The sequence below is a fragment of the Hyaena hyaena genome, unplaced genomic scaffold (assembly GCF_003009895.1).
Source record: "Hyaena hyaena isolate Hyena2069 unplaced genomic scaffold, ASM300989v1 scaffold_128, whole genome shotgun sequence".
NCBI classification, from domain to species: Eukaryota; Metazoa; Chordata; class Mammalia; order Carnivora; family Hyaenidae; genus Hyaena; species Hyaena hyaena.
The window spans coordinates 971784-998270 of NW_024080760.1; the positions used below are offsets into that span (position 1 = coordinate 971784).

Consider the following 26487-nt stretch of genomic DNA (forward strand, 5'->3'; position numbering starts at 1 on the left):
GAAATTTTCGTAAGTCCTGAATAGAAGGTTCAAATCCACATCTAAGGAATAGGATATTCCTAAACATGCTGAAATTTTTGTGGTAAAGTAATATTTAGCAGATATGATTGCTTAATTTTTTTTAATACGAGGTTCTCTTAAGTTCTGATTTGGGCTTGCTGTGCATAAAGTGTGTCAAACTTCAGCTACAGACCAGGGGGTGAAGTCGGTCAATTTAATTCCCCAAGATCTAAAGAAGGTCGGTATCATTTCATATAGCCCTGGCAGAGCAGATCATTACCAGGCACAAATCTGTTCGTTACGTGCTGAGGGTTTATAGCAAAATAAATAGACTGTCATCATAAGTTCAGAAAATTGTGTGTTCGACCCACGATAATGTGTAAAGGGCGTTTAATAGAGTTCAGCATTTATTCGTTATCTGTATGCGGACAGAGACGGCAGTGCGTTATCAGCTTTAAAAAAAAAATCGGTAGTTCTGGGGGTCACGTGACCACACACACACACACACACACACACACACACACACACAGGCGCGCGCACGTGAACCCTCACATGCTCTGCAGTGCAGTTTTGATTTTAGCCACAGCAGAAGGCTTAACCACAAGAGATTCCACTGGTTCAAACCAGCGTAAACCAGATTTTTTCAGCCCACAAAGGAACAGATTACCTCTTGTATCAAATTCTGCATTGGGGGGAAAATCTTTGTTTCAAAAAAGATGTTGATTATCATAACTCAACATGGTGGCATGGCACATTTTCAAGTCGCCTACGATGGAGCTAGTAACTCAATAAAATACGAAATCACGACTTTCAGTCTAGTCTAAGCATTGTTAATTTTCAAAAATAGACCATCTTTTGTTTACTTGAATGAAAACTCACAGCCTAACTAAAAAAAAAAAAAAAAAAAAAAGATAAAGATTAAAACCCCTCCCATTACCTAGCTTAGCTACAAATCCGGTGTAGAGCTTGAATGCAGCCATGCGGCACAAACAAGATAGAACGTTTTTTGTTTGGAACCTATTGAAAAAACAAATGGGTAGCATTTTTAAACACTCATTGATTATGGCAGGGTGGCATGCCCCAAATGGTCTCAATTGCTGAGGAGTAGTTTTAAACTTTGGCCCTTTGAGTATCATAGTCAACTGAAGAAGGGTGCTCCCAGAAAGAAAAGATAGCTGTGCAATTAATTCCCAGATCGTCTGTTTCTGAGAATTAATGTTTGCCTTTTTCTCCCATGATGTTCAGATAGCAGAGAAAAGATACCTGTGTATGTTAGGCCAGGTAGTTTAGTTTACAATTTTACTTCTTGGGAAGAATGTGGTAGCTTTTCACATGAAACCAGATGCTTGACTCATAGACACTAGTCGGTAGCTGGGAGAATGAGTATATCAATTAAGAATAATTACAACATCCTGTATAGTGTGAAAGGACAGTATTAAAAGTTTCACTTTCACTAAATGCCTTGTGAGACATGATGTAATAGGTTCTTCACCCTCTTTATAAAAGATTCAAAACAGTTTTGAAATCTCATTCTTTTGCACTTGAAATACTTTTCGCATAGCAAATGAAATAACAGAAGAAGCTGAAATGCATACTGCCTTTCTTGAATTGGAGACAAAAACAGCATTAAGCATTGATAAACCTGGGCTATAGTCAACAATACTTTTAGAGAGACTTAATTCATGGCACGTTTCTCCCAAAGTAATAATTTAATTTATTGACCTGTATATGTCAAGTGTTGTAACAGATGTTACAGATATTTGGATGTTCAGAAATTATCTGTTGTAGACTTGAATTGCTGAGGATGCAAATTTTAGACCTAAATATGGTTTATAGTCTTTTACAACATTGGTTTCAGTTTCTCTTAATCGCAGAAACTGTAGCAGTCATCTCAACTATACGATATTTGATTTCGAATACTGTGAAATACATCCACACCCCCAGCACACACACACACACACACACACACACACACACACAAACACATAATGAATCAGATACATGTTTACGTCCATTTTCTAGTTTCTAAAGAGTTAAAGTAACTTGTGTTATCTGTTATATTTGAAGGCAAATAAAAAATGTCCTACAAAGGAGAATTAAAACTTTATCACAGGGAATTTAGTAGCAAGTAAAGAGTGGCTTTTCTGGTTTGACTTCGGTGAGAACAGACTGCAGTACAGACAACAGAAGAGAACTCATGGCTTTAAATGGCCCAGTTTATGGGATGAAGAAAATGGAAAAATGAAGAAAGCTCAAAAATTTAAAAAGATAGAAAATCACCATGTGATTGCAGTAGCCTCTTAAGAGAAACAAACCCTAGAAATTAAGTCTGATCTACACACTATTTCTAAGGATAGTTAAATATTTTCTGATACTATGTCCTAAATATTATCACTCCCGGCATGCTTTCTTCTCAATTAAAATAATGTCACCTCCAAATACAATCCTATTACTAGAGTGGGCCCACCTATGATATTAACTAACATAATTATTTGTTTTAAATATTTATTAGGACAAAAGCATGGACCATTAATCATTTTTATTTGTACAGAAAATCTGAAATCAGTTGTCAAGATTCAAAACAGAGAAACATCCTGAAAACTTGTATATACAAAACCTCTTCAGTGGTACATTCTTAGAAGAGAGGAACAGTAAACTTGTTTTCTTTCTTTATAATATAGACTTCTATGAAGTCATTCCCCTTTATTTCATGATGGTGTCTTAGATGTACTTTAAAAGAGAATTTCACACTATTCTCTTTGTTTAATGTGACAGTGTGAGAAAGTGATCTTTATTCGTTCAAAAAACTCTGCATGTAGTCTCTGTTTAGGTTCTTTTAATGTGTTTGTCTGTGATTTTTAAATGCTAAACATGTAAACAGATAAATTGTCAATGTTAATTCTGTATCCTGTCACACAACTGATCTTTCTTTCCTGCCATTTCTTTCCTTTTTATCTTTTTTTTTTGTGCATTCATGTTGCAGTTGATAAAATTACGTGAAGAGGTGAGTACTTCCTAGCTTACTTTTTTTTTAATTCTGCTTTTCCCTATAAAGTTGAATTTCTAAATCTGAAGTAAGATCTTTGGGTTCATTTTTTTCCAGGAAAATTTACACATAGCAAAAGTATTGATTATATCGTTAGAAATGCTCTTTGGTGACTATCTGTTAAAAAAAAAACACAAACTCTAATCATGCTTATCACAGTGATCATTTTTGTGGGTTGGTATCTGGAGAAAATTCATATTTTTAAGGCCAAAAAGAGCCAAAAATATAGGGCTATCTTAAAACTTTAGCTAAGTGTAGTTTTAATGTAAACTGACTTCAGATTTGTTTTATTTGTATTGGTTTCTCAAAAAAGTCAATATGATTAAAATGTTTTTTTTTTCCCTGACATTCCAATTTACTGAAAACTCTTTTTAAATAACCCAAAATTCTTAGGTCCAACACAAGATACCATGAATCTGTTTTCCTTTTAGGGAAACACATATGTTATAAATGCTCTACTAGTCTGTGTACACAGTTACTTCAGAATAGCCAAAGCTCTCCTCATTGTTAAACACTTTCCTTTTTGTAGGAAGTAGAACCCACGTGAGTTCTCATTTTTCTGAGTTGCTGGCCTATATTATAATGCAGCTCCAGACCTATTTGTGGCCCAGCAAATATTAACAGCAATGTTTATAATTTTATCCCTGTATCAGTGAGGGATACTGGGTGATTCTGGCCTTGTTCTTGTTTATTTGTTTCTAATTAGGCCAAACTTAAAAAAAAGATGTTTTGGTACTCATTTTCAGAGATAAAACAGTTACATTTTTTTTACTAAGTGAGGTTGAGTTTTGTTACTTTTATATTAGGACACAAGGTAATGGCCCATTTTACAATTTAAAAGTTGTCTAGTTGCTTCTAACTAGGACTGTGAATTATTTTGAATTCAGATTGACTGCATTGATTGAGATTTTCCTAGAATTTTATTTTATTGGTATGTCATCATTCTGTAGGTGATATGAATGCTAAATGAGAGGTTGTAGACATTGGTTTTCAACAACTCTTCTGATTTAAGGTGCATTAATGATGTCCTCTCTTAGTAAAAGTAATAGTGATAAAAAAAAAAAATAAAGGGTGAAAATATATAAAGCCCTTACCCTCCAACCTTCTTGTGTATTTTATGGAAGCAGATGTATATACTAAATGAATACAATCAATTGCAGTTTTGTTATATGAGATTTTTCTTGAGGAGGGTATTACTCAACATTATTTTTCTGCGAGACAGAATACCTGCTTGTATGTATTTACATATACCCCATACTTAGGTGAAGAATCTGAATTTTCAAATCTTAATGGAACTAACAATAGACTTGAAAACCTCTTGTGAGGAAAGTACACAAAGCTCTTGCCCCTGAATTTAGTGAATATAATTAATAAAGTATTATGCCTTATTACAATCAGCATTTCTGACAGATTTATTTTTGCTGAATGGTATGGGCGTAGAAACCTTAATTCTAAATGTTGGAAACGTCATGTCTGCATTTCTTTTAAAACACGTTTTATCATCACTTTATGGCTTAATTCTTTTGTTGTGCCTGTAGCAACAGTTTTGTCAATAATGGTTTTGGACTGCGTGTTTCCAACACTGTAACCTGAAATGGAATTGTACCTGGAAGAATGAGTTCATTCAACTAATAGAATAATATACTCTGGAATATTATTTTGCCAGTCTTTTGATATGGATGCAGCATTGATATTTGTGAAATACATTAGGACGATGGCAGGTGCACTGACACATGGTTTGCTCAGAGACCGTTGTTTCCCAGCCAGGATTCTAATAGTAATCAGCGAGTGTACCCCCAGATTTCCTCTGTATACCTCTCCTAAGAAGACAAGCACTCATCTGTTTCAAAATAGGACATTTTGCTGTGTTTGGAAACAAAGTGTGCCCCCATCCCTTCCTTGTGATGCTCTTCTCCGGCTCAGTTCTGGGGCCGGAGCGTGCCTGGAGGCGGGCTGGTGTGCACAGGGAGCAGCCCCGGCGTCGGCCGTGCCGAGCCCTCCGTCTGAACCCTGCATCTCCAGCCCTGCACACTGCGCAGCTCCTCACGCGAGCTGAGCTCTGTCTGAAGCTCCTGCACAGCTTCACTTACCTGCTTTGAAAGGGCTGAGGAGAGGGTGAGAGAATGAGTTTGGGATGGAGTGTGGGGGCAAGTTGAAAGCATCCGCTGCTACTGTAGTGTGTTGCCTTTCATTTTCAGAGACCGGGGCAATGCACAACTAAGGGAACAATGTAAATAGCACAGCTGTTACAAGAACTTGATTTTAGCTTGACTTAAGTGAAGAGGTTCCAAAATACAAAGTGAGGTCCTGCTAGAAAGCTGCTGGTAAACTGGTAGTCCGCTTGCGTGCGGATTTACTCTGGTAAAATTGAACTGTCCTGAAGAAGAGTTACTTCCATGATTCAGGAATATGCATTTTTCTTAAGTTCTTTTAGAAATTTGCTGTTCATTAGAGCCATACACTTAATAATCTGTTTTAGCTGCCTTTCATGGAATTCTAAGAATCATCCTATATTTAAATGCTTTGTTTCTTGTATTATCTATTATCATATAATTAGACTGTCCATTTCCAGTACTGAGCTTTGATTTTTTTTTTAAATTTATAGCAGCTAAATGTTCTCTTTCAATTTAGGGATTTCATCCAATATGAAAATGGGCCAAAAGATTTTTGTTCTGTTGTTCTGAATTAAAATTCAGATTTACTCTTGATTTCACAAATCTGGTATCTTCTTAGAGGATTACCAGTTTGAAATTAAGTCCTTTGTTAAGGTAGAAAACAACATTCAGAGAAGGGAAGAACAATCCCTATGCCCAAAACCTGCATGCAGGGAAAATTAGGAGGAAGAAAGCTATTTTTGACAAGCTGAGTGAAGTGTTTAATTTTCTTTAAAAATAGTCATATATGCCAAACACAGAGAGCTCCCCTGCTTTTCTTTTTCTCAATTACAGCCTTTAGTGAGTTAGCATTTTCATGATATAACCATTCTTTCCTTCCTCCCTTTTATTTATTTAGGTTTTTTTTTTTTTTTGGCGGAGGGAGGGGCAGCTTTTCTCTTAATTTCTCCCCTGTATATTAGACAACTCTATTAATTATTATAGACTGTTGTTGCAGCTTTCCTGACCTTCACATCAAGTCCTATCTCTCTGTTCTAAATGCATTGTTTTAATGATTCTTCCACCCCCCGCCCCCCCCAGGCCCTTCCCCCCCAAAAAAAATTTCAAGGAAAGCTTTGATGTGGCTTTAGCTGCCTCCAACGTCTGGCCGCATCTCAGATGTGTCACCTATGCCGGGAGGGAATAAGGAAATCACGTTTTGAATGGTAATGATAACATACTAATCACTTCCTTTCTTTGAAGATGGAAGCGAGATATTCTGTCAGCATCCCTGGCTGCTAGAGCTTGGAGGCACTGGTCTAGGTGTATTAGCTTAAGTGTGCATGTCAATACAGCTTGCATCTCCACGATCCATGGGGGCTCATTAGAGCAAGGTAGATCGTTTCGCTCGACAGCCACTCAGATAATATGTGTGGCACCTCCTTTTTTATTATTATTAGAAAGCATTTCTTCGATTTTAAATGACATCTGTCAACAACACAAAGTTGTAGGAGTTGTGGTTGCATTTTTCCTTTCTCTTTGACCAGATACCAAAACTGATTTGAGGGGGGGAAAGTGCTAATTTATACAAATACTTTTATGCATGCACACACAGAGAAATACACAGATACACGTATTCACATGTTTCTAAGTATCCAGACATATGTGCATCTGTACACACACACGTTCACGTGCATGCATGTATTCTTATTATTCACAGCCATGATTAGTTTATAAATCTGTTGGTCAACCTGAATGGATCTAGTGGTGATCGTTATGGTTAAAAAAGAAAAAAAAAAAACAAAACAGCCTCAATGCAGAAAAGAAAGTTGAGAAGTTGAGAATTTGGGGAAAATCCTCTCATTATCCCATCCAATATGAAAGAGTATATATAATTATTATCATTTTAGTTCACAGTCTAAAACAGTAGGTGTCAAAAGTTCACCTTCAGTCCAATGTCATATATTGGGAATAAATCCACATTTTTGAGTATCTGCACATGGATAAACATGTTTCTCTTGTTTCTTGGTGGTTACCCCAACTTGTCTTAAAACTAGAATAGCATTTAGTATTCTGCTTTAATAGTGAATATTCTATATGGCATCTTGCACACTTCCAAAACCAGGGAGTGGGGGGGGGGGTCATTCTCTTAAAATAAAGTTACTTGTTAAAAATTACTATCTGCAGGAATCAAGGAGCAAATGAGTTTTAAAATGATTGCATATTATAAATAAATACAAAATAGGCATCATAAATCTATGCAAGGGCCTCACGCGTCTACTCTGCTGAAACAGGAAAGATCTAGTTGGCTCTTGTCTTTGTACATTTCTCAGTGTTTGGGAATAAGATTCATGTGACCACATACAATATGAGTCTGCCTTTTAAAACAAAAAAAATGGATGGTCCATACACAATTGATTGGAAATCTGCCCATAAGAGATTTACTTAAAAATTATCTGTAATGGCTAGTGACTCCCCGCCCCCCTCCCAGAAATGTTAGAGCATATGAAGGCATTAATTTTTTTTTAAGGCAAAAAAAGAACATTGTAGACGGCCGTCTGATTTTTTTCCCTTTTTCTTTTTCAGAGGGCACATCTGCTCGATAACACAGAGAGGCTGGAAAGGTCATCTCGGAGACTAGAGGCTGGATACCAAATAGCAGTGGAAACCGGTAAGAATTCTGAGAGTGAGCAAATTGTCTTGCGTATGCACAGCAGTCTTCACAACACATGACATTTCAGGGAAACTTCAAAGGAGTAGCAGAGACAGCAGCCCGAGATGTGGTTTACATATTGGGGAGACAATTGGGAGCTTATTTGCGCTTATCTTTTTTCAAGTTAAAAGGCATGACATCTACCGAAAACAGTTCCTGAGGTTTAAAAGTATACATCTGAAAAGAGATGGAATACTTTGTCTAAATTCTACATTTGTCTTAATATGCAGTTACATGTTGTCAGTTTACCCACCCGCGATGATTGCTAGCACACGGTGCGGTCTCCAGTTGTTGCCCCTTTACATTTATTCGCATATGTAAAAATTAACATTTTAATCAGTCTAAATGATGCGAACTAAGGGCAAAAGCAGTAACAATATCTAGCTTACCTTGCTTATTTCTCCTGATGTTGAAAATGATTCCTAATGATCCCATTTGTTTTAAAAAAGATCATAATCAGACATGGGAAAAGAAAAGCCGTAGTGAGCAGCAAGCCTAATGTTCATGGTAATCTTATTAGCATTAGTTAATACTGTCCAAACTTTTGGGTTGAATTAACACTAGTTATTAAACACTAGTTATTAATTTTGGAAAACGCAGCCTGAATTTGACATCTAAGACTTGTCTACTTAAAATAGACAAGCTTTTTTTATTACAAATGTTTCATGCTATGACTGTATATTTTTATATAGTAAATAAATATCTGTTAACCCCTGAGGAGTCATCCCATTTCTTATAATTTAACTATCTTTTTTGTTTTGTTTTGTGAAATACATATTGTATAAAATTTATCTTGCATAGTTTGGATATCCCTTGGCTAGTGTGTAAGGCACAAAAATACGTGATTAATAATTCCATCAATATTTTAAATTTAGTGTTATGAAAATGTTTATTTTGGAAGAGCAGGTATAATGAAAATGATTCCAAATATTTGTTTTTGTGAATGCCTGGTGTTTTTTCTTGACCTGCGTTCATGAGTATCCTGTTTTGGCTTATTACTATATGATGAGGTCTAAGGAGCTGAATCAGAATAACACAAATGGCATTGGCATTGTAGTAATGGTGAGAAAACTAAAAAAAACCCACATAATTCCTCCAGATTCATTAACAGCGGGGGCAGCCCTTCTTTCTAACATTATTAATAGATTGGCTTTCTGCCCTGATTGGAATAAAAGCCACCTTTCACTTGTTCTTTTGGTCCTTGGGCTCAGCTTTAGAAGTGACTTTCCTGGTGAAAAATGTCAATAACAGAAAGAGCCCTGAAGGTGAGGTCAAAAGACCAGACTGGTTTGAGCTCTTGTTTGTGTGACCTTGAGCAGATCACATAACCTTGTAGTCTCAGTATCTACTTCAGTAAAATGGAAATAATATTGCATGTCTCAGAACATTCCTAAGAAATAAGGGGTGCCTGGCTGGCTCGGTCGGCTAAGTGTCCAACTCTTGATTTCAGAACAGGTCATGATCTCAGGTTGTGAAATGGAGCCCCATATTGGGCTCCATGCTTGGCATGGAGCCTGCTTAAGATTCTCTCCCTTGCCCTACCACTCTCCCCTTCCACCCTCCCCACCACTTGCACACTCTCTCTCTAAAACAAAAAAAATGAAACAAAACAAAATCCTAAGAAACGATGCCATGTGTTAAAATGTTTTATATAACATAAAACTCATAAAATTCTACAAATACAAATGTTATATTAATTTGTGTTCATTTGATGATATACAGGCACTTATCTTTATTTACAGAAAAAAATTTATTGTTAAAATTTGTATACATTTAAGGAATTTTTAAAAATTGTTACTTTGACATCCTTGGGGAAGGTATCCCTATAACTACTGAACATCTAAGGACTCTCTTTGACAAAACATCCCATTGGTGAGTCTCTTTCCACATGGGACTGAGTTGAGTTGGGCATATTCTTGCTTTGACCTTGATCACAGGACTTGATTTGTCTGATTGGGCTACCTTTTCTCTTTCACTGTACCATTCATGTATTTCCCTCCCAAAGCTTAAGGAAGTTATCAAAGAAGATCACAGATACTAGAGGATCATGCATTGATCGAGATGATAAGATTGAATGGAATTTGATGGTTATCCCTTTTGATGTGTGCTAAAATACAACATTCACATCAGCTTATCAATGTAGTCAACATGAAAAAGGTCACTTTAAGAGTATCCCCAAAACCTACCTCCATCCCCTTGAACTTTTTGATAGGATACAATGGTAGGTTATAAAGTTTTGTAAAATTAGATATCTATTTGTCATATAAAGCTTGGGAAGCTTTTGCAGACTATAAAACCAAGTCTGGGAGGAGGACCAGGGTGGGCTTTGTGGATAATGACAGGAATGGTACAGCCTTTGCCAAGACAGAGGTCATCACGATAATTCATTTTCTTGAGTTTGAAAGTGGAGTGAGAAATGAGAAAGCAGGCACAAAGCCTTTGTCCTGTCCTTGCATTTCCCTAAAGTGTATGAGGAAAAAAGTCATGTGACAGGTGCCATGTTCTTTCTGCATTTACTGCTTCACATCTAGCCCTCAACCTGGTCAGGTCTCGTCAGCCAGCAGCTCTGTGTTTTGATTGTGATGTAAATTTATGATGCTAATCGTTGTGTTATAATATTAGTAGAAGAACATTTTTCAAGAGGAAAAACTTATAGCACTCACTATTTTCTTTTTCTTAAAGACTATGAAATGCATGGAGGAAAAGCAATAGAAAAGCTAGTATGACCTAAAAGAGCAGAACAGAGGGAAATGGTTTCCAACTATTGGTCTAATAGTTCTTTGACCACAACAGGAGTTTTCACCAGACCACAGCAAAATGAGAAAAAAATTGCAAAGTAGTGACTTTCTCATAAGGCTATGCTTTTTCTAAGATGATGTTTTTCCTATTTTGGGGTGATAAAAGATGGGATAGTTTTATGCTATGATATAAATAGTAGGTGGAAGTTATATATTTCTTTTCTCTTACCGGAAAAATAACCAAATTGACAACCCTGTTTGGGTCCTCTGAAATGTTTTTTGAAATTTTACTTTTCCACAAAATCTAGGACCTATTGTCTGATGGGCTGAATTGAAGAATAAGAGAACAACTCCATCATTTGGGCTGGTAATTAATCAGCTCTGTGACTTTGAGAAATCACTTAACCTCTCTCTGTGTGTTTTGTATTTGTAGAATGGAAACGTGACACCAGATTCTATGAATTCCAAAAGGTTGTTACAAAATAAAATGAGATCATATATTCAAGTTCTTAGGAAGTAAAGAGAGCTCTGTAACAGTCATCATTTTTATATGTTACTGTCAGCGAAAGTGGTCATCTTTCAAAATTATTGGTAAGAGCTGTCAACAAAAATAAGTAAACTTTTTTATTCATTAACTTGATAACTATTAATGGGAAATATCATAAAAGAAAGTGTGATTATTATATATGATCAATTATATGCAAATAGAATGGAAAGCACATTAGTTTGACCACTAATATCTTCCTAGCAAATAATGAAATTCATCTTCTAAAGTTCTTGAATCATTTATTTTGCCAAATTCGCAGTTACTGTCTCTTGAAGAACAGCGACTCAGCAGAGGGACACATATCCAGAATGCATTTGGTCTTAGAAAAAAATACATGATTATTTCTAAATGCCGTTTATACCTTGATATATGTTGAGTTTAATACCAATAAGTTTCTTTTGTGGATCCCTTCCTTTTTGAGAAAATTGATGAGATTACAAGTTAATTGAACAGCTGTATTTAGAAAAGAGACAGATGGGAGAGTAAATTATATTAAACTAAAGAGCTGATGGTAGGTCATATTAGTGTAAGACTAACATCAAGAAGGACAGTTATCAGACTCATTAACAATCTACCTTGAGAGTGATTGTCAAAGACCAAACACCATGGTGGGTGTATGAGCCCTTGGCTTGACTCCGTTTGACATTTCTTATAAGTTCTTGTCCTAAAATCTGTGAATAAAAAGTGACTCTTCCTTTTTTTCATTTACTGCTATAATAATCAGGTATGACTCTTAGCTGTGGAGATAACCATTTTGTTTGACTTAAAACTCTGAGTTATCTGCCCTTTAGTCTGAAAATATTTTTCTTTCCTCTGAAGTAAATTATCCCCAGAATTACAGCAGGCACAAAACTAATGGAAACTGTGTGGTTAATAAACAAAATAGGTTGGAAGAGAAATTAGACAAGGGCAGAAATGCAAGGCACACTCTCTCCTTTCAATAGGTAAGCAGATAGTTTAAGAGAGTCATGACTCTCCCACCCTCTACCTTAAATGGGCCCAGTGTACCAGCCAGCACATCTCTGGAACCATGAGAGTGTCTTCCTACAGTTAGTAGCCTCATGTCTTTGAGGAGTAGGCTGTAGCAGTTATTAACCTTGCTCCTGCCATCCCTGAGTATCTAAGCATTATGAGTCAGCACTCCTTCACCTCGGAGTCACATCAAGCCACCCAGCTCTGGTGTTCCATTTGGTCATTGATCTCTTTACAACAAGGTGCTCTACTTTGGCCAACCTTCCTCCTGTGAAGAAAAGGTGCTCCATCCTTCCTTCAGGTCCCTGCAGGCTCTCCACCATGGACCAGGGATTGAGCATATGTAGAAATAATGCAATGTTTTCTTTTCTCAGTATTCTGCCTTTGTTATCTCTTTAATCTTCACCACAACCCTCTGTCACTACTCTTTTCTCCTATTACAGATGGAAAGACAGGTACAGAGAGTTTATTTGTCCATACTTATAATCAAGCTAGAAAATAGTACAGCCAGACTGTCTGATTCTATGCTCTTAACCAAGAGACCACACTTAGATATGAATGGGTCCCACATACCTAGGTTTTCCAAAGAGATCTGTTTGTAGTGCAAATATGTCATGTTCTCACATTTATTAAGTTCCCTTCACATAACTTATTCCAAAACTGACTATTGAATACAGTCTACCATGTGCTGAGGACACAGTGGTATCAACATAGCCAAATTCCCTGTTCCCAGGCAGCTTATATATGCGGACAGAGTTTGGGGGCAGAATGAGTCAGGCATTTTGTTGAATTGGTAAATGAATGGACTAGTACATTTCAGATAGTGGCAAAATGAAGCAAGGTACAAAATGAAGCAAGGTACTAAATAAAGATAGCTCAAGGCTAGTTAGGAAAGACCTCCCAGAGAGGTGCTTTGTAAGCTGAATCTTGAACAGAACAAATAAGCAGATTTGGGGCAGAGGCAAACACAAGGACTTTAAAGTGAGAAGATGTTTGGGATGTCCAGGCCACAGAAGACCAAGATGGCTGCCTCAGAGTGAGCAAGGGGTCATGGTACATGATTAGGTCAGAGCCAGATGGGGTGCGGACTCCGTGGGGCCCTGGAGCATGGGAAGGAACCTGAATCTGACTCTTAAGAGTGTGATGCCATTGGAGAGCTTTCAGCAGACAAGTGGCCTGATCTGAATTGCGGAGAACAGGGGTTGTAGGGTGGAGTGGCCAAGGCATGGAAACAAGGAGACATGTTAGGAAATGTTAGGAAACTTGGTTCTTTTACTAGTTGAAATGAATAGAAGGATTTGATGGTAAAGATAGAGGAGCAATTAGAAGTCATTTTAAAAGCCATTCAGGAGCAAGTAGCTTGAAATTTGTCATTAATTTCTTTAACAATTGGCGTGAGATCCCAAAGATTCTTAAGGACCCCACATCCCCTCAAACGGAGACTTATTAGTTCTTAGACCTGGTTGGGCTTTAACACAGACAATGGCTAGTCCATTGTCTATTGGTGATGGACACTGCAATTACAAATCCGAACTTGAAACCAAGTTTCTGACATTTTATTTGAAAACTGATGGTAATGATACCTATTTACTAGAGTTTATACAAGGCATAAATAAAATAACGTATGTAGAAAGATTTTGTAAATTACCTCACAAAAGTCTGGTGTTTTTTTCCCTCTAGAAATCTTCACATTAGGCAGGTTCTGGATATAAACATACATTATCTCTTAGCTTAATTTTGTTCTATTCTAAAGAGGAATGGGTTCGTTCTTTACTACCCAAGGTGGGGCTCAGGACCAGCAACAGCCCCTTGGAGCTTGTTAGAAATGCAGGATCTTGGGTCCCATTTTAGATCTACTGAATCAGAATCTACATTTCTACATTTTCAGAATCTACAGATCAGCCAAGATACTTGTGTACCTCAGAATTAAATTCGATGTCCACTTTCTAGTGTTAGCATTTAGTCTGTGCCTATTTGAACTGGTAAAAGTCATTTCATCGAATCTCATATACATGTGTAGATAATGTGTATCTAAACATGTGTGCAAAAATTTAGGCAGGTAGCTATGTCTAGTAACACCTACGCTCCCTATGAAGTAATACATGTGATTGTGTCTGTTATTATTGGTGGCATTGTATGCGACAGTCTTATATAGGAGCTGTAATAATTCTTTATCTTACTTTGTTTAGCAAAATACGAATAAGCATTACTTGGCAACCAGAACAGCTAGAACCTATCCACTAACCCAAAAGAGACTCCTTATAACACGTTGTTTCTCAAAATACATTTTTCTCTATATTTAACACTACTTACATTATTTTTAAAAGAATGGTATATTTATCACAATTTCCCGTATGTCTCGTTTCATCAGGAAAACACAAAGATGTTAGTGTATTTATAAGTTTTTCTTATAAAATAAATATTTTCTACCCAGGCCATATTTGTTGTCGAAGTGATACAGAAGATTCTTCCATTTCTGTTTGAGGGTTTTCGTGGAGTCCTAGTCCTTTCCTATGAGGGTTCTTGTTCTCTCTTTCTTTCTCTCTCTTGCTCTCTTTATTGTTTGTTTGTTTTGTTTTGTGGTTGTGGTTGTGGTTGTTGTTTTGTGAAAGGATTCTCACAATGTCATTAACACATCCATCACTTCACATACTTCTCTCTCTCTCTCTCTCTCTCTCTCTGTCTCTCAGTGAAAAAAGCAAGTTCCATTTATATAATACAGTGCTATCAACTGTGGTCACAATTGTTAGATCTTCAAGCCATATCCACTTTGTAGCAGACACTTTATGCCCTTTTTCCAAAGTTTATACCTCTTACAAATATTTTTTTAATTAAAAAAATACATTTTACTGCAATTTCAATATTTCAGTGCTATGTAATTAGTACCCTAATTTTAAGCTGCAGATACTCCCCATTTTAGGACTATATACTTCCATCCATAGGTCTGTTTTACATGATATATTCAGATTATTTTTTCTTTTTATGATTTTACTTCATCAAAATCTGAATTTATTTGTCCTAATAGAATAAGCCAGAGAAACATATGGAGTACTCTTTTTTCTTCTGGAAAACGAATAATTCTTAGAATTATAGCATTTTCGTGAGAATAAAGTAACTTATCTACAGCACTTTTCTCTAATTTCCCTATACCTTTTTTGGAGTTCTTACAAGAAAAGCAGTCAATCAAGTATCAGCTTACCTTTTTAACAATTAAACCAAATATGTTTCATGTTCAGAACTTTTAAGAGAATCAGAACAAATGCATTTAAGATATGCAGTCCCTTCCTTTGCATCTTTAATTGTCTCAGAGTCTTGGCTGAACTACTGACAGAGTTTTCCAGAGAGTTTCAAGGAGTTATAGGAAGATTATCAAGTACAAGTTCACAATACTGCTGTTTTATCACATTCTATCTTTTGGTTCTTGATACTGTCTTTCAATTTACCTTATTATTATTACTTTAATCAACTCACTGTAGAACTCATTTTGATTTTTTAAAAATTTTAAATGTTTATTTGAGAGAGAGAGAGAGAGAGAGACAGTGAGGGTGGGGGGGACAGAGAGAGAGGGAGACACTGAACCCGAAGCAGGCTCCAGGCTTTGAGCTGTCAGCACAGGGCCGGAAATGGAACCATGAGATCATGACCTAAGCTGGCCGGATGCTTAATGGACTGGGCCACCCAAGTGCACCCTCATTTTGAAATTTTAATCAGTCTTGGAATTATCTATTGAAACAAAGTTTTTCATAAAACTGAAGGTAGCCTTTTTCTTTATCATTTCATGTTTTTTTTTCCCATATCTCCTGTCATTTTCTTATTCTTCTACCTCTTCCTCATCATTATTACCAACCTCTTTCTTCTCTTTTCTCCTTCCTCTCCCCCTCCCTCGTTCTCTTCAAGAAATCTTTTGAGTGTTCATTGCTGGGTACAATGTAATAATTTTATTCAAAAACACAAATCATCAAATATATTGATTTATCGTCTACAGAAAAGATTGATGGGTAAAACAATGCACAATAATACAAAGTAATACATAAAACTATTTTTCCAGTTGTAAGCTAGCTTGAAACTTAACTAATCTCCTGCATAAAATATAAGAAAGTATTTTTTTTCCTCTCTCTCCATTTACTGGTAAGTCATTTATAAGACTTCTTGGAAAACAGATCCAAAAGTATTAACTGTAAGTTTCTTGCTCTTCAAGCTGTTATCAGTTAGTAGAAGAATAAATTTCTGATTCCATAATATTAGTGGGAGTGATATACGTTATATAAAAGAGGTACACATTGCATCTCACATTTTCGACAGGATTTCATTGAGCTCTGCTGAGTATCAGATGCTTCAAGTATACAGAACTAGAAAGACAAGATATCCTAGCCCTGAGTTATCTGAATATACCATGTTATGCCTATAAACACTGATTCAGGTTTTTAATTTAAGTAATATTGTTTAGGCATAGATTGGAATTCAGTCCATACTACTGCAACAGCATCAAACTAATAGTTTATGTTGTTCTACAATATGGGAACAGAAAATGGGATTATAAATTTGGATTGATGTTAACCATCTATTTTATCCCCGAAAATATTTTAGGGAAAATTTTTTTCTATAGAAATATTTTACTTTTGACAGAAAAAAATTATTGCTAGGGATTCATTATTTTGGCCATTGGAGTATGTGGTTTCACGTTCAGAATCTTAAAGATCCCTTTGCTAGTATACGCATTTTTTTTTTTTATGCTGATAGGAATTGCTTGACCATGTCCTGCAAGTTTTTAAACAGTCTACCCAGTGGTAAAATAATCACTTCTAATGTGCCATTATCACTCACTTTATAATTACAACCCTGTTAAAGTCCAACATTTCAAAAGCTGTGGTTCTGCTCTGAAAAGAACAGGGGAGGTTGTCATTTGGGTGAAGCTCTTGAAGAATATTTTCAAGTTGCGCTTAAATTTACTTTGTGAGGGTCTCTGAAATATTGGTGAGCTCCACAGTGGTAAGAAAAGGATGTCATTTATACCCTATTTGGAGAACCTTCTCCTTAGGTGGTCCAAGTGAATTCATAGTGCTCATTTTTAATCCATTAAAAAGTATTATACTCATTTTTAAAGGTGTCTTACCCCATAATGCCTATAACTTTTCCATTTGGTTTGTAAGATAACACGTGAAGCCATTCTTATTCTTTTGCATCTCTGTGAGTTGAGAAAAAGAATGACGACCAAAGCAGATCACTAAAATGCCAATTTACTTTCAAATATTACAGTGAGGACCGTTAAGCTTATGACCTTGTTGCACTGTACTTATATAACTTTCCTTGGGATTTTTTTTAATCAGGTTTATTTTCCCTTTGAGTCTGACTTCTAGTGCCCAGAAGTTTTCTTTTCAGCAGTGTTTATGTATTTAACAGAATTTTCTGAGGTGGGTGCTACAGAATTTTCACAGCATGGGTTCACATTGGACTAAGACTTTGTGTACGACTTATATCAAGTGAAAAACTTGATGGGCATGTGCTTTAAAAATGTTTTTTTGTGTGTGTGCTCTGCATTTGAAGCTTTCACCTATATTTCCTGTTGGGCTACAATGTTTTCCAGCATTGCCATAAGAGAACAAAGTCAACATTAAAAAATAATTTTTTTATTGAAGAATATGTTTTTCCAACTAAAGTCATTATCAAAGAAACTGTCATGGTGGGTCATCATTCATGTATGGCACTGTGCTGGCCTTTTGCATCTTGAGGTATAAACTCTAAGTCATAGTTAAATAAATATCTATTCATTTAGAGAGACAAAACCACCCTAAAGCCAGACAAGGACGTTTTTTGAAGACTGTCTCTTTTGGAGGAAAAATAAGCGTGTTGTTGAATAATCCTACCATTATCCTCCATGTTGGTAATCTCATCACAGTTGATTGCCTAAAGTCCTGATCCATAGTAAAAGGTTGATATTTATGTCCACATAAAATACACCTTTAAAATGAAGCTAATTTTCTTTATTTCCACTTTTGTTTTTTAAAGTTTACTTATTTAGTTTGAGAGAGTATTTGTAAGCATGTGCAGGGAGGGGCAGAGAGACAGAGAGAGAGAATCCCAAGCAGGCTCTGCACTGTCAGCCCAATGTGGGGCTCTAACTTATGATTGGTGAGCTCTTGACTTGAGCCAAAACCAAAAGCCAGACAAGTGACTGGGCCACCCAGGCGCCCTTCTTTTGGTTTATTTCCATTTTCAATGATATTTGCAACATGTGGCACTTGAAAAGAGCACAGCAGAGCCCTAACATTTATTCAGAAAACAATTATTGGGCCCTAAGAAGTTAGATCCCAGGGTTCATTAGCCCTGGACTGAGCTAAGCTGATCTCTGAAATAGCAAGAAAATGCTGACTTAAATTAATATTATAAGCAAAATTTGTATTTGCGAGTAGGGTAGGGGAGATATTCAACCTGAAAGGAAGAATAGATTTTATATAATTTAGACAGGAACAGATGGCGGCACTGTCTTAGGCACTTAGAATAGTAAGTCTCTGTAAGAAGCTGAAATATCTTTTCGAAATATCTACTAGGAAAATACATAGCTATAAATCCCCAGGATAAGCATAATTAGTGTTTTCGAAGCAAGATGCAGGAAGTAATTAAGTCCATTTCATGGTGTCAGGGAAAGACTGGGGAGAGATGCACCTTATGGAATAAATACAGAAGGAGCAAAGGAAAGTGGGTAAAGCAGGAGCAAAATCAGGCTTCGGAGGAAATACATGGCTTGTAAGAATTTCTAGAGTGTGTCCTATGGCATGTCTAACGTTATTAAGGATACTTGAAAGTGCTAACGTTTGTTTTAAAAACATTCTCCCTTAAACTTTTTGTTATTTCAGGGTAATCTCCCCAATTAACCTGTCCATTTTAATAGTCAAATGTGTAATTATTTTTTTAATATATTATGGATGTTTTTAATGCTCCAAATTACAAACTTTGGTAATTTTTAACCTTGTATGGTGTGCTGAAAATAAGAATGCTAATATTAAGAGTAACACTATATAATGGATGTTGAAATTTTCAGGCTATTTTTACATCTGTTATCTTATTATATCATTCGACAAATTAATTTAACCAAAATGGAAATTTTTGTTCAGACTGAGTAGATTGTTCCCCTGAATATGTCCCCAAATGCTATCTATTTTTACCAACCAGAGTGGATATTAAGTTTCATTTGGTTTCAGGAAGGAATCAATGTTTTTTGTTTCCCTCTTCCTCATTAAGATTTCTATAAATTATCTATAATTACCTATAATGTTCAATGCTCTATACAGACTTCTTGATGATTAGAACCTATTAGTTACACAAACAGAACTTTCATAATAAGAAAGCTGCACAAATTTAAAGGATGCACCAATTTTTCTCCTTGGTGTAAGCATGGAACTTTTACAAAGTCGTCCAAATTTTTCATGTGGGTTGAGTTAAAGCGATTGACTGGAGTGACTTTGTTAATATAAAAAGGAGACCTTTTTTTAAAAACGCGATGACCCTAAAAGGTAAGCATGAAGATGGACCAAGTATCTATTGCCTCACTGATATTGCCTGCCAGCTGTGAATTTTCTTACTACAATGAGTCCCCTCATTTTTATTGCTGTGTGCAAGGTACAGTGTTTCATTTTTCTTCCTACTTGGGCTTCCTGTAGAATACACACCCCATATAGTTCTTTAAATTCATACTGTTGTGAGAACAAGTCAGTCTTTCTGTTCTCTCCTTTGTTAGCTGTATACCTCATGGAGGAACAGTTCTTTCGTGCCTTCCCTGAGTTGTTGGACTCGGCTCAAATTAAACACCGTAAGAGTATCAGCAGGTTACAAAGGCGAAGTGTATCTTTCTCTTTGGCATTTTTGTATAACGTCGTCTTGATCTGGGAAATGCTAACAAATTCATACAAACTAATCGTCTCACACCCACCCTTTATAAAATAGGACTTCATATCTAACACATGAAAAGTGGGGTGACCACATGCACAATATTTGTGCTCCTTAGAGGATAAAAAAAATCTATGCATATAAAATGCATAAGAATTTTTTTTTTTTAATCCAAGAGCCAAGTCAGATCCCTGTATTTCACCTGCAGTGAAGCAAAATGGAATGTTCATGGAGCTTCGTAACTAGACAAGTTCAAATCTTGGTTCTACCACATAATAACTGGGAGATCTTGGGCAAGTTCTTTAGGCTTTCCTAGTCTCTGTTTCCTAATACATAAAAGTTTTGCAGGTCTTCTACGTGGAGATTGCTGTGAGACTTAAATCAGGCAAACTATATTAAAACACCCATTGCCTGTTAAGTCCATCAGAGGTGCTCAGAAATGGTAGTTTCCATTTGTGCTGCTTTGCATGGTAACACTAGCCGCTGTGACAAATAAACCCCAGATTCCCAAGTGGCTGGATGTAGTAAAGTGTGTTGCTCATTACTTGGAATGTCCAGCACAAGTGTTCCTAGTGAGCAGACAACCTTTCAGGTGGCGATTCAGAAATCGAGGTTTCTCCCACTTTGGGGCTCTGCCCTGCATGGAGGCTTTGGAATCCTCTACGTTTTGCCAGCAACCAGGCAAAGACAGTAGAGAGGGCACACCCGCTTTTACAGCTCCATTGGCAGCAAGTGACAGACACATCGGTTCTGCATGCATTTCATTGGCAAGAGCTGGTTGGATGGTGCCCCCTCGACGTGCCAGGAATAGGAATTCCAGTTCCAACTGGACAACCACCTTCCAGTCACAGCTTCGTTCAAACACGTGTGGGCAGCTTACCCTCCTGCCGTGTCGTGTATTCCTTGCCCACTTTACTGCCTCATAGTCAATCAGTTAGAACCCTGGCTAGTAGAAAATAATGGGGACAGCTGAAGGGTAGATGGCTTCTGGGTCAGGTCAGTGGGCGTAATCTAGAATTTGTGACAAGTGAAACTTGCTCTCTTATCTATGTTCTGTTAATAGACACAGAGTCAATATCATTTGCTTTTTTTTTTTTTTCTACCAGGCATTTATCTCTATTCACTTCTCAAATTTATATTCCTTAGATCTGTAACAAAAGATAATTCTGCTGCATGTGTTTTCATCTAAAGTGTTGACAATAGATACAAGTCAGCAAATTTATTTATACCATTTCTAAAGTATGTGCTTAAAGAACGCTACAAAATGTCAGAGCCGGGAACCCAAGGAGACAGTGACTAAATGTAACATGGTATCCTGGATGGGATCCTGAAACGTCAGACAAACGTCTGAGGACATTAGACACAAACTAAGGACATGTGAATAAAGTAGGGACATTAGCTGACAATACTCGGCAATATTAGTTCACTAACTGTGACAAAGGTACTACAGTAATGTAAGATATTAATAATAAGAAAAAGTGGGTATTAAGTGTAAGGGAACTCTCCGTACCATCATAATTTTTCTGCAAATCTAAAACTTCTAAACTAAGCTTATTTTTTTAAGTACATTGTAATCAGAGTAGTCTTCATATTTGCTGAATATCCACAGTGTGATCTTGTCACTGCTGCAGACCTGGTTTTTCCTTTTTTAACTTTTATACCACCACTGTCAATAATTGGGCCTTCCCGATAACTGACAGGACCCGCGTCTGCTTAAAGCATCTTGCACAGGTTTCGGCACTGGAAATGCCCTAGGAATGTATACTTCCTCTTTCTTTCTTTCCTCCCCCTGCCTCGGTGCTTCTAAGTCATTCTGAAAAGAACATTGTGAACTTTAATTTGGCTATCAAAAAGATCAGACTAATAAATCACTTTATCTTACAACTCCAGAAAATACTAGATACATTATATGGGCCCATGGTCCACAGTGTTCATGTGGTTCATCCTCATGGGCCCTCTTTATGATGGATAAGGAGTAGACTATTTTACTTATTAGAAGAGTGGTGCACAATATGTTTTCTTCTTTTTCAGTGTTGAAAAGTAAAACAGACTATATGATGACAATAGAAATAGCTTTGTAAGAATGTTAAGATTATAAATAACTTTTCCACTTCTGAATTTCCCAAAATGTTACTGTTTAATTTTAAAATTAAAGAAGTTGATCTATGTTTAAAAGTGCCTAAAATCTATTCTTGAAAAATTATTTCACATCATAATTTCTTGAAACATACAGCTAGAGAGAGAAAAAGAGAGAGATGTTATTTGTGAATAACATGAAGAGACAAGACACTTGTAAAAACTGAGTTTTCTATTATTTTTGTTTCTCCACGTAAAACTGCCCAAATTGTGTAATGCTAGAATTTAGATCCAAAGGTCAATGTCTCTGAAAATTCTATAGTAACTGGCTTTTAAAACTATATATATATTTTTTAATTTTTTTAATGTTTATTTATTTTTGAGAAAGAAGAGACAGAGCATTAACAAGAGAGGGGCAGAGAGAGGGATACACAGAATCCGAAGCAGGCTCCAGGCTCTGAGCTGTCAGCACAAAGCCCAATGTGGGGCTTAAACCTACAAACTATGAAATCATGACCTGAGCCGAAGTCAAACGCTTAACCCACTAAATAACCCAGGTGCTCCAAAACTATATTCTTAATTTTTTTGGCCTACTTCTTTGCTTTATTCTGTGTCATAATGATGATTTCCTTATTTCTCCAAACACAGTTGTTCCCATTTCAGCAGTATTTATGTGTGAAAGGAAGTGGAAGTTCGAATCCAGATTTGTTGACCCTTGAGATCTTATATTGACCTTAGTAGGTATTAACTTTTTAGATCAATAAGAGCTGTTATTGACCTCAAAGAAAAGTCAATATCTGCTTGTTAATTTGCAGCTTGAAAATGTTACACATTTTGTTCTTCATTATTACCCTACTTATTTCAGCCTTTTTTAAAAAAAAAATGTCTTTGGTGTTTCTATCAAGAGATCACCTTGTCAGAACATTTCAGTTTTGGTGTCTAAGAAGATAATCATTGGGTATGGTGGTTATTTGTGAGTGGTTCATTTAAGTTTCTTATGAAATTACAACTGGCTGAGATTCATGCTGTTCAGGAAAGTGAAGTATACTTAACTGTGTTTTATTTAATGTAGTTTTTAACACTCGAGAAACAATTTAAATGATCTATAGCTCAGGACAGGAATATTCTGACGTCTCTATATGAGAAATGAAAAAAGTTAAATTGGAAATAAGTAGTCTGAAAAGAAATTAATTATGCTTTTTCCTTTTCCATGTGTAAATAAAAAAGATCAGTGCAGATGAATGTTCAGCAGGTACTTTTTATGTGAATAAACATTAAAAGCTTTTAGGTAAGTACTTTTTGAGTGGGTTTGAATTTTAGAGGCTCGTGCTTCTAAAGTTTTATTAAGTGTTTAAGTTTTAAGTATTGGCAGAGAAGTGGCTTTTCACATCATCATTGTTTTGTATATTAACATGGAAATGTCAAGTTTTGCATAACTTGAAATGTCTCAGAATTGCCTATTGCTGAAATTCAAATGTCAGAACAATACTTCTGCACATATATGACTCTGATATTTCAACTCTAAGAACCTCATAAATGATTCAGTATCACTTTGGCCTTGTTATGATACAACTTTAAAATGCGGCAGAGAGATTTAAATCTGGTTTAGGAAGGGGTAGTCCAGGCTTAAAGCACTAATCTCTCAATTCATTAATGATCATTAATGTTTTGTAAAAAAAAAACTATGTAACATTTTCATGAAGAACTTTAGTCTGAAAGAGGATCCTTTCAGTATTTTACACCCATACAGAAAAGGAAGCTACTTCGTTTTACAACAGCAGGATTGGCTTATATCTTACCCTCTTTTGTGATATTAGTTCATTGTCATGGACTTCTCAATACTGTATTTTTAAAAGAAAAGCTTTATTCAAAAGATGAAGGCTTTCTAGAACATTAATGATAAATAGAGGCCAAATGGCCAGTAGAAGTTGACTTTCAACTATTAACTTACTCTTCTAAAGTTTGGATGGCATCTGTACCTTTAAATTTTTAAATTTTAGAGCTGGAATGCACCGTAGAGGTGACAAACCTGCCTTTGTCATTTTACACAGAAAACAAAATCTTGATGCCTAGTCCCTATTTTTTGCTAGTTGGTTTAATTTTTTATTTAAAAATCTCACATATTGTTGACAATCGCTGGCATATCAATAGTTTGAAATAAAATACCTTTACCAGCCCCATATTTTTATATTAAGTATTTCCTTTCTTATGGAAAAAAAAGCTTTCCCCAGGGGAACTTTATCACTTGAAGAGGCTTATTTTCAAGTTCCTAATAGCCTGTTATATTTCCTTTTCTAAGATATAAGTTATGACAATTAAAATATGCCAGCATTGCAATATGATAAAATTGATATGTTTAGGGTCTTACTATTCCAGAAATAAAAAATGCTATTAGGGTCATAGCTTGGAGTGTGTACTTTGGCGTGTTTCAGTTTTCCTCTGCTAGGAGATTAGTGGAAAATAAGCTCTGTAAATTAAATTTTATTGCAAAATTATCTTCCGATGTTCAGCAGTGAAGATAATATTGAGTGATAAGACTGGAGTGGATTTTGTATAAAGCAATTACAGCATGAAGACCACAATCTGAAGGAAAAATACTGCTCAAGATTTTCTATAATCTGTAGAAAACTTCATTTGGGGATATGTTTAAAATTGTCTCATTTTAAACAGGTGAGTCTAATGCTTAAGGTAAATTGCAGTTTGAAAGCAGCATTACAGAATGGTTTTAATGACCATTTATATATGCTGAGAGGGACAAATTTATATATGTATATATATATTTTTTTTCATACTTGAGAAATTGTTATCATTTCAAAAAGTCTCTCCATTACTGGAGTTCTTTCTATAAAGCTTGTTTTATCCAGTGAGCCTCTCTCTCTTTAGATAATTGCATATAAAAATTAAGATCAAAATGTGTGTGGTGTGTGTATTACACTCTCAGATTGGCACATGTAAAGACGGACTTCTGTTCTGGGTCTTTATTGTGTAATTGAAGAAGGATCTGGTCCTTTAATGGCTTGATTTATACCTCAGCTCTTGGGTTTGGCCTTCACATAGCAATTACAAACCGGCAAGAGCAAAGATATAGCTCTGAAATTAATGTGGAAGGTCCTTGGTTTGAAAGAGACTTCTACCAGTAAACTTTAAGAAGACAATATGTGTATGTACATGCACATGTGTGTACATCACCTCCCCACCCTCTGGATCTCCAGTTCATGTGTGTTTCCTGGCCTTAAGTTCTTCTTTTCCACCAATTAGTCAAGACATGTTGAGTGGGTGTCTGATATGAGCAAGTTGATGTCATAGGATACAGGATACCAGAATGGTAGAGACCATTGTGGCTGCATCCCAAGAAATTGAACATCTAATAATATTATACAGCAGAAATTATTAAAGGAATCCTGATGTGCATAGGACCCTCTCATCTTTTAATTTAAAAAGAAAGTTCATTCCCTTCAATAAATAGTAACCTAAACAAAGTAATAATACAGAAGTTACTTTTTCCTTCCCACAGGCAGCTTGGAAGAGATAGCTTATTGATTCAATGTATATAAATACTTATCATAGGCTTATCATGTAACCATTACTTAGGCAATTCATCCAGCTAAATGAACTCTAATGCCATCATGAATGAAGACTGTGGAGGTTTATCAAGATGAAAATAGCCCATTAAGAACTGATCTGTACCAGTTTCAAGAAGCAGAGCCTGAGACCTGATCCGTGAGGCTTTGGCTAGGAAAAGTTCACTCAGTGCTGGGCACATACCAGCTCCACAGGCCCCAACTTTATTAGTGTGGAGATAAGCTGATTAGGTCTTGTCAATCAAAGGTGCCCATATCTCAATTGAGAGACACACTCTCTCCATTTTTCTTTAAGCATTGAAGCAGGCAACAAAGAGAGAGATGTGTGGTATGCATCCCCACGGTTGTCGCCATGCAGGGTGCAAGGGTCCTGTGATGATGTGATGACTGTATTAAAGAGTACATCAATTTGTTTTAAAGTGTTTTGATTTTTTATGGTGGCATTAAGAGAGAGAACATTGTGGTTGCAGCTTTACTAGAAAGCAAAGAGTTCTAGAAGAAGAAAAAAAAAAGTGTTTCTTTGAAGCCTACCAGGGCTTTGAATCTTGCTGTGCCAATGGGCGCTTAAGTGCTCCTGTAACTGGCATCCTCAGATCCACCATCAGCTTAGGAACTACCTTCCTCTCCAAATTATTCCTTTAGAGGAACAGGAAAAAAAAAAATGTTAAATTGACCTATATGATATTAATGTTTACCGACCACAAGTTTTTTTGTTTTTTGTTTTTTTTAATGCTTTAAGATTTTGAATGAGCATGTAACATATATTGGGTATACTGATGTACCCTGATTCATTTGTAAAGAGTGGAGATGCTTCAAAATGTTCCGCAACTACGGAAG

General features: G+C 36.1%; 1 protein-coding gene across 5 annotated transcripts in view; it reads left to right on the top strand.

Annotated features, from left to right (window-relative positions):
- The window catches only part of VTI1A (vesicle transport through interaction with t-SNAREs 1A), a 350308-nt gene that overhangs the window by 83658 nt on the left and 240163 nt on the right, over nucleotides 1-26487 (top strand). For 3 of the 5 annotated variants that reach the window (XM_039237647.1, XM_039237646.1, XM_039237644.1), the window contains exons 5-6: nucleotides 2984-3004; nucleotides 7726-7810. In XM_039237647.1, coding sequence (XP_039093578.1) covers nucleotides 2984-3004; nucleotides 7726-7810 — 106 coding nt within the window. The remainder of the gene's footprint in view (nucleotides 1-2983; nucleotides 3005-7725; nucleotides 7811-26487) is intronic. The other 2 variants (XM_039237648.1, XM_039237645.1) reach the window with 1 other exon arrangement.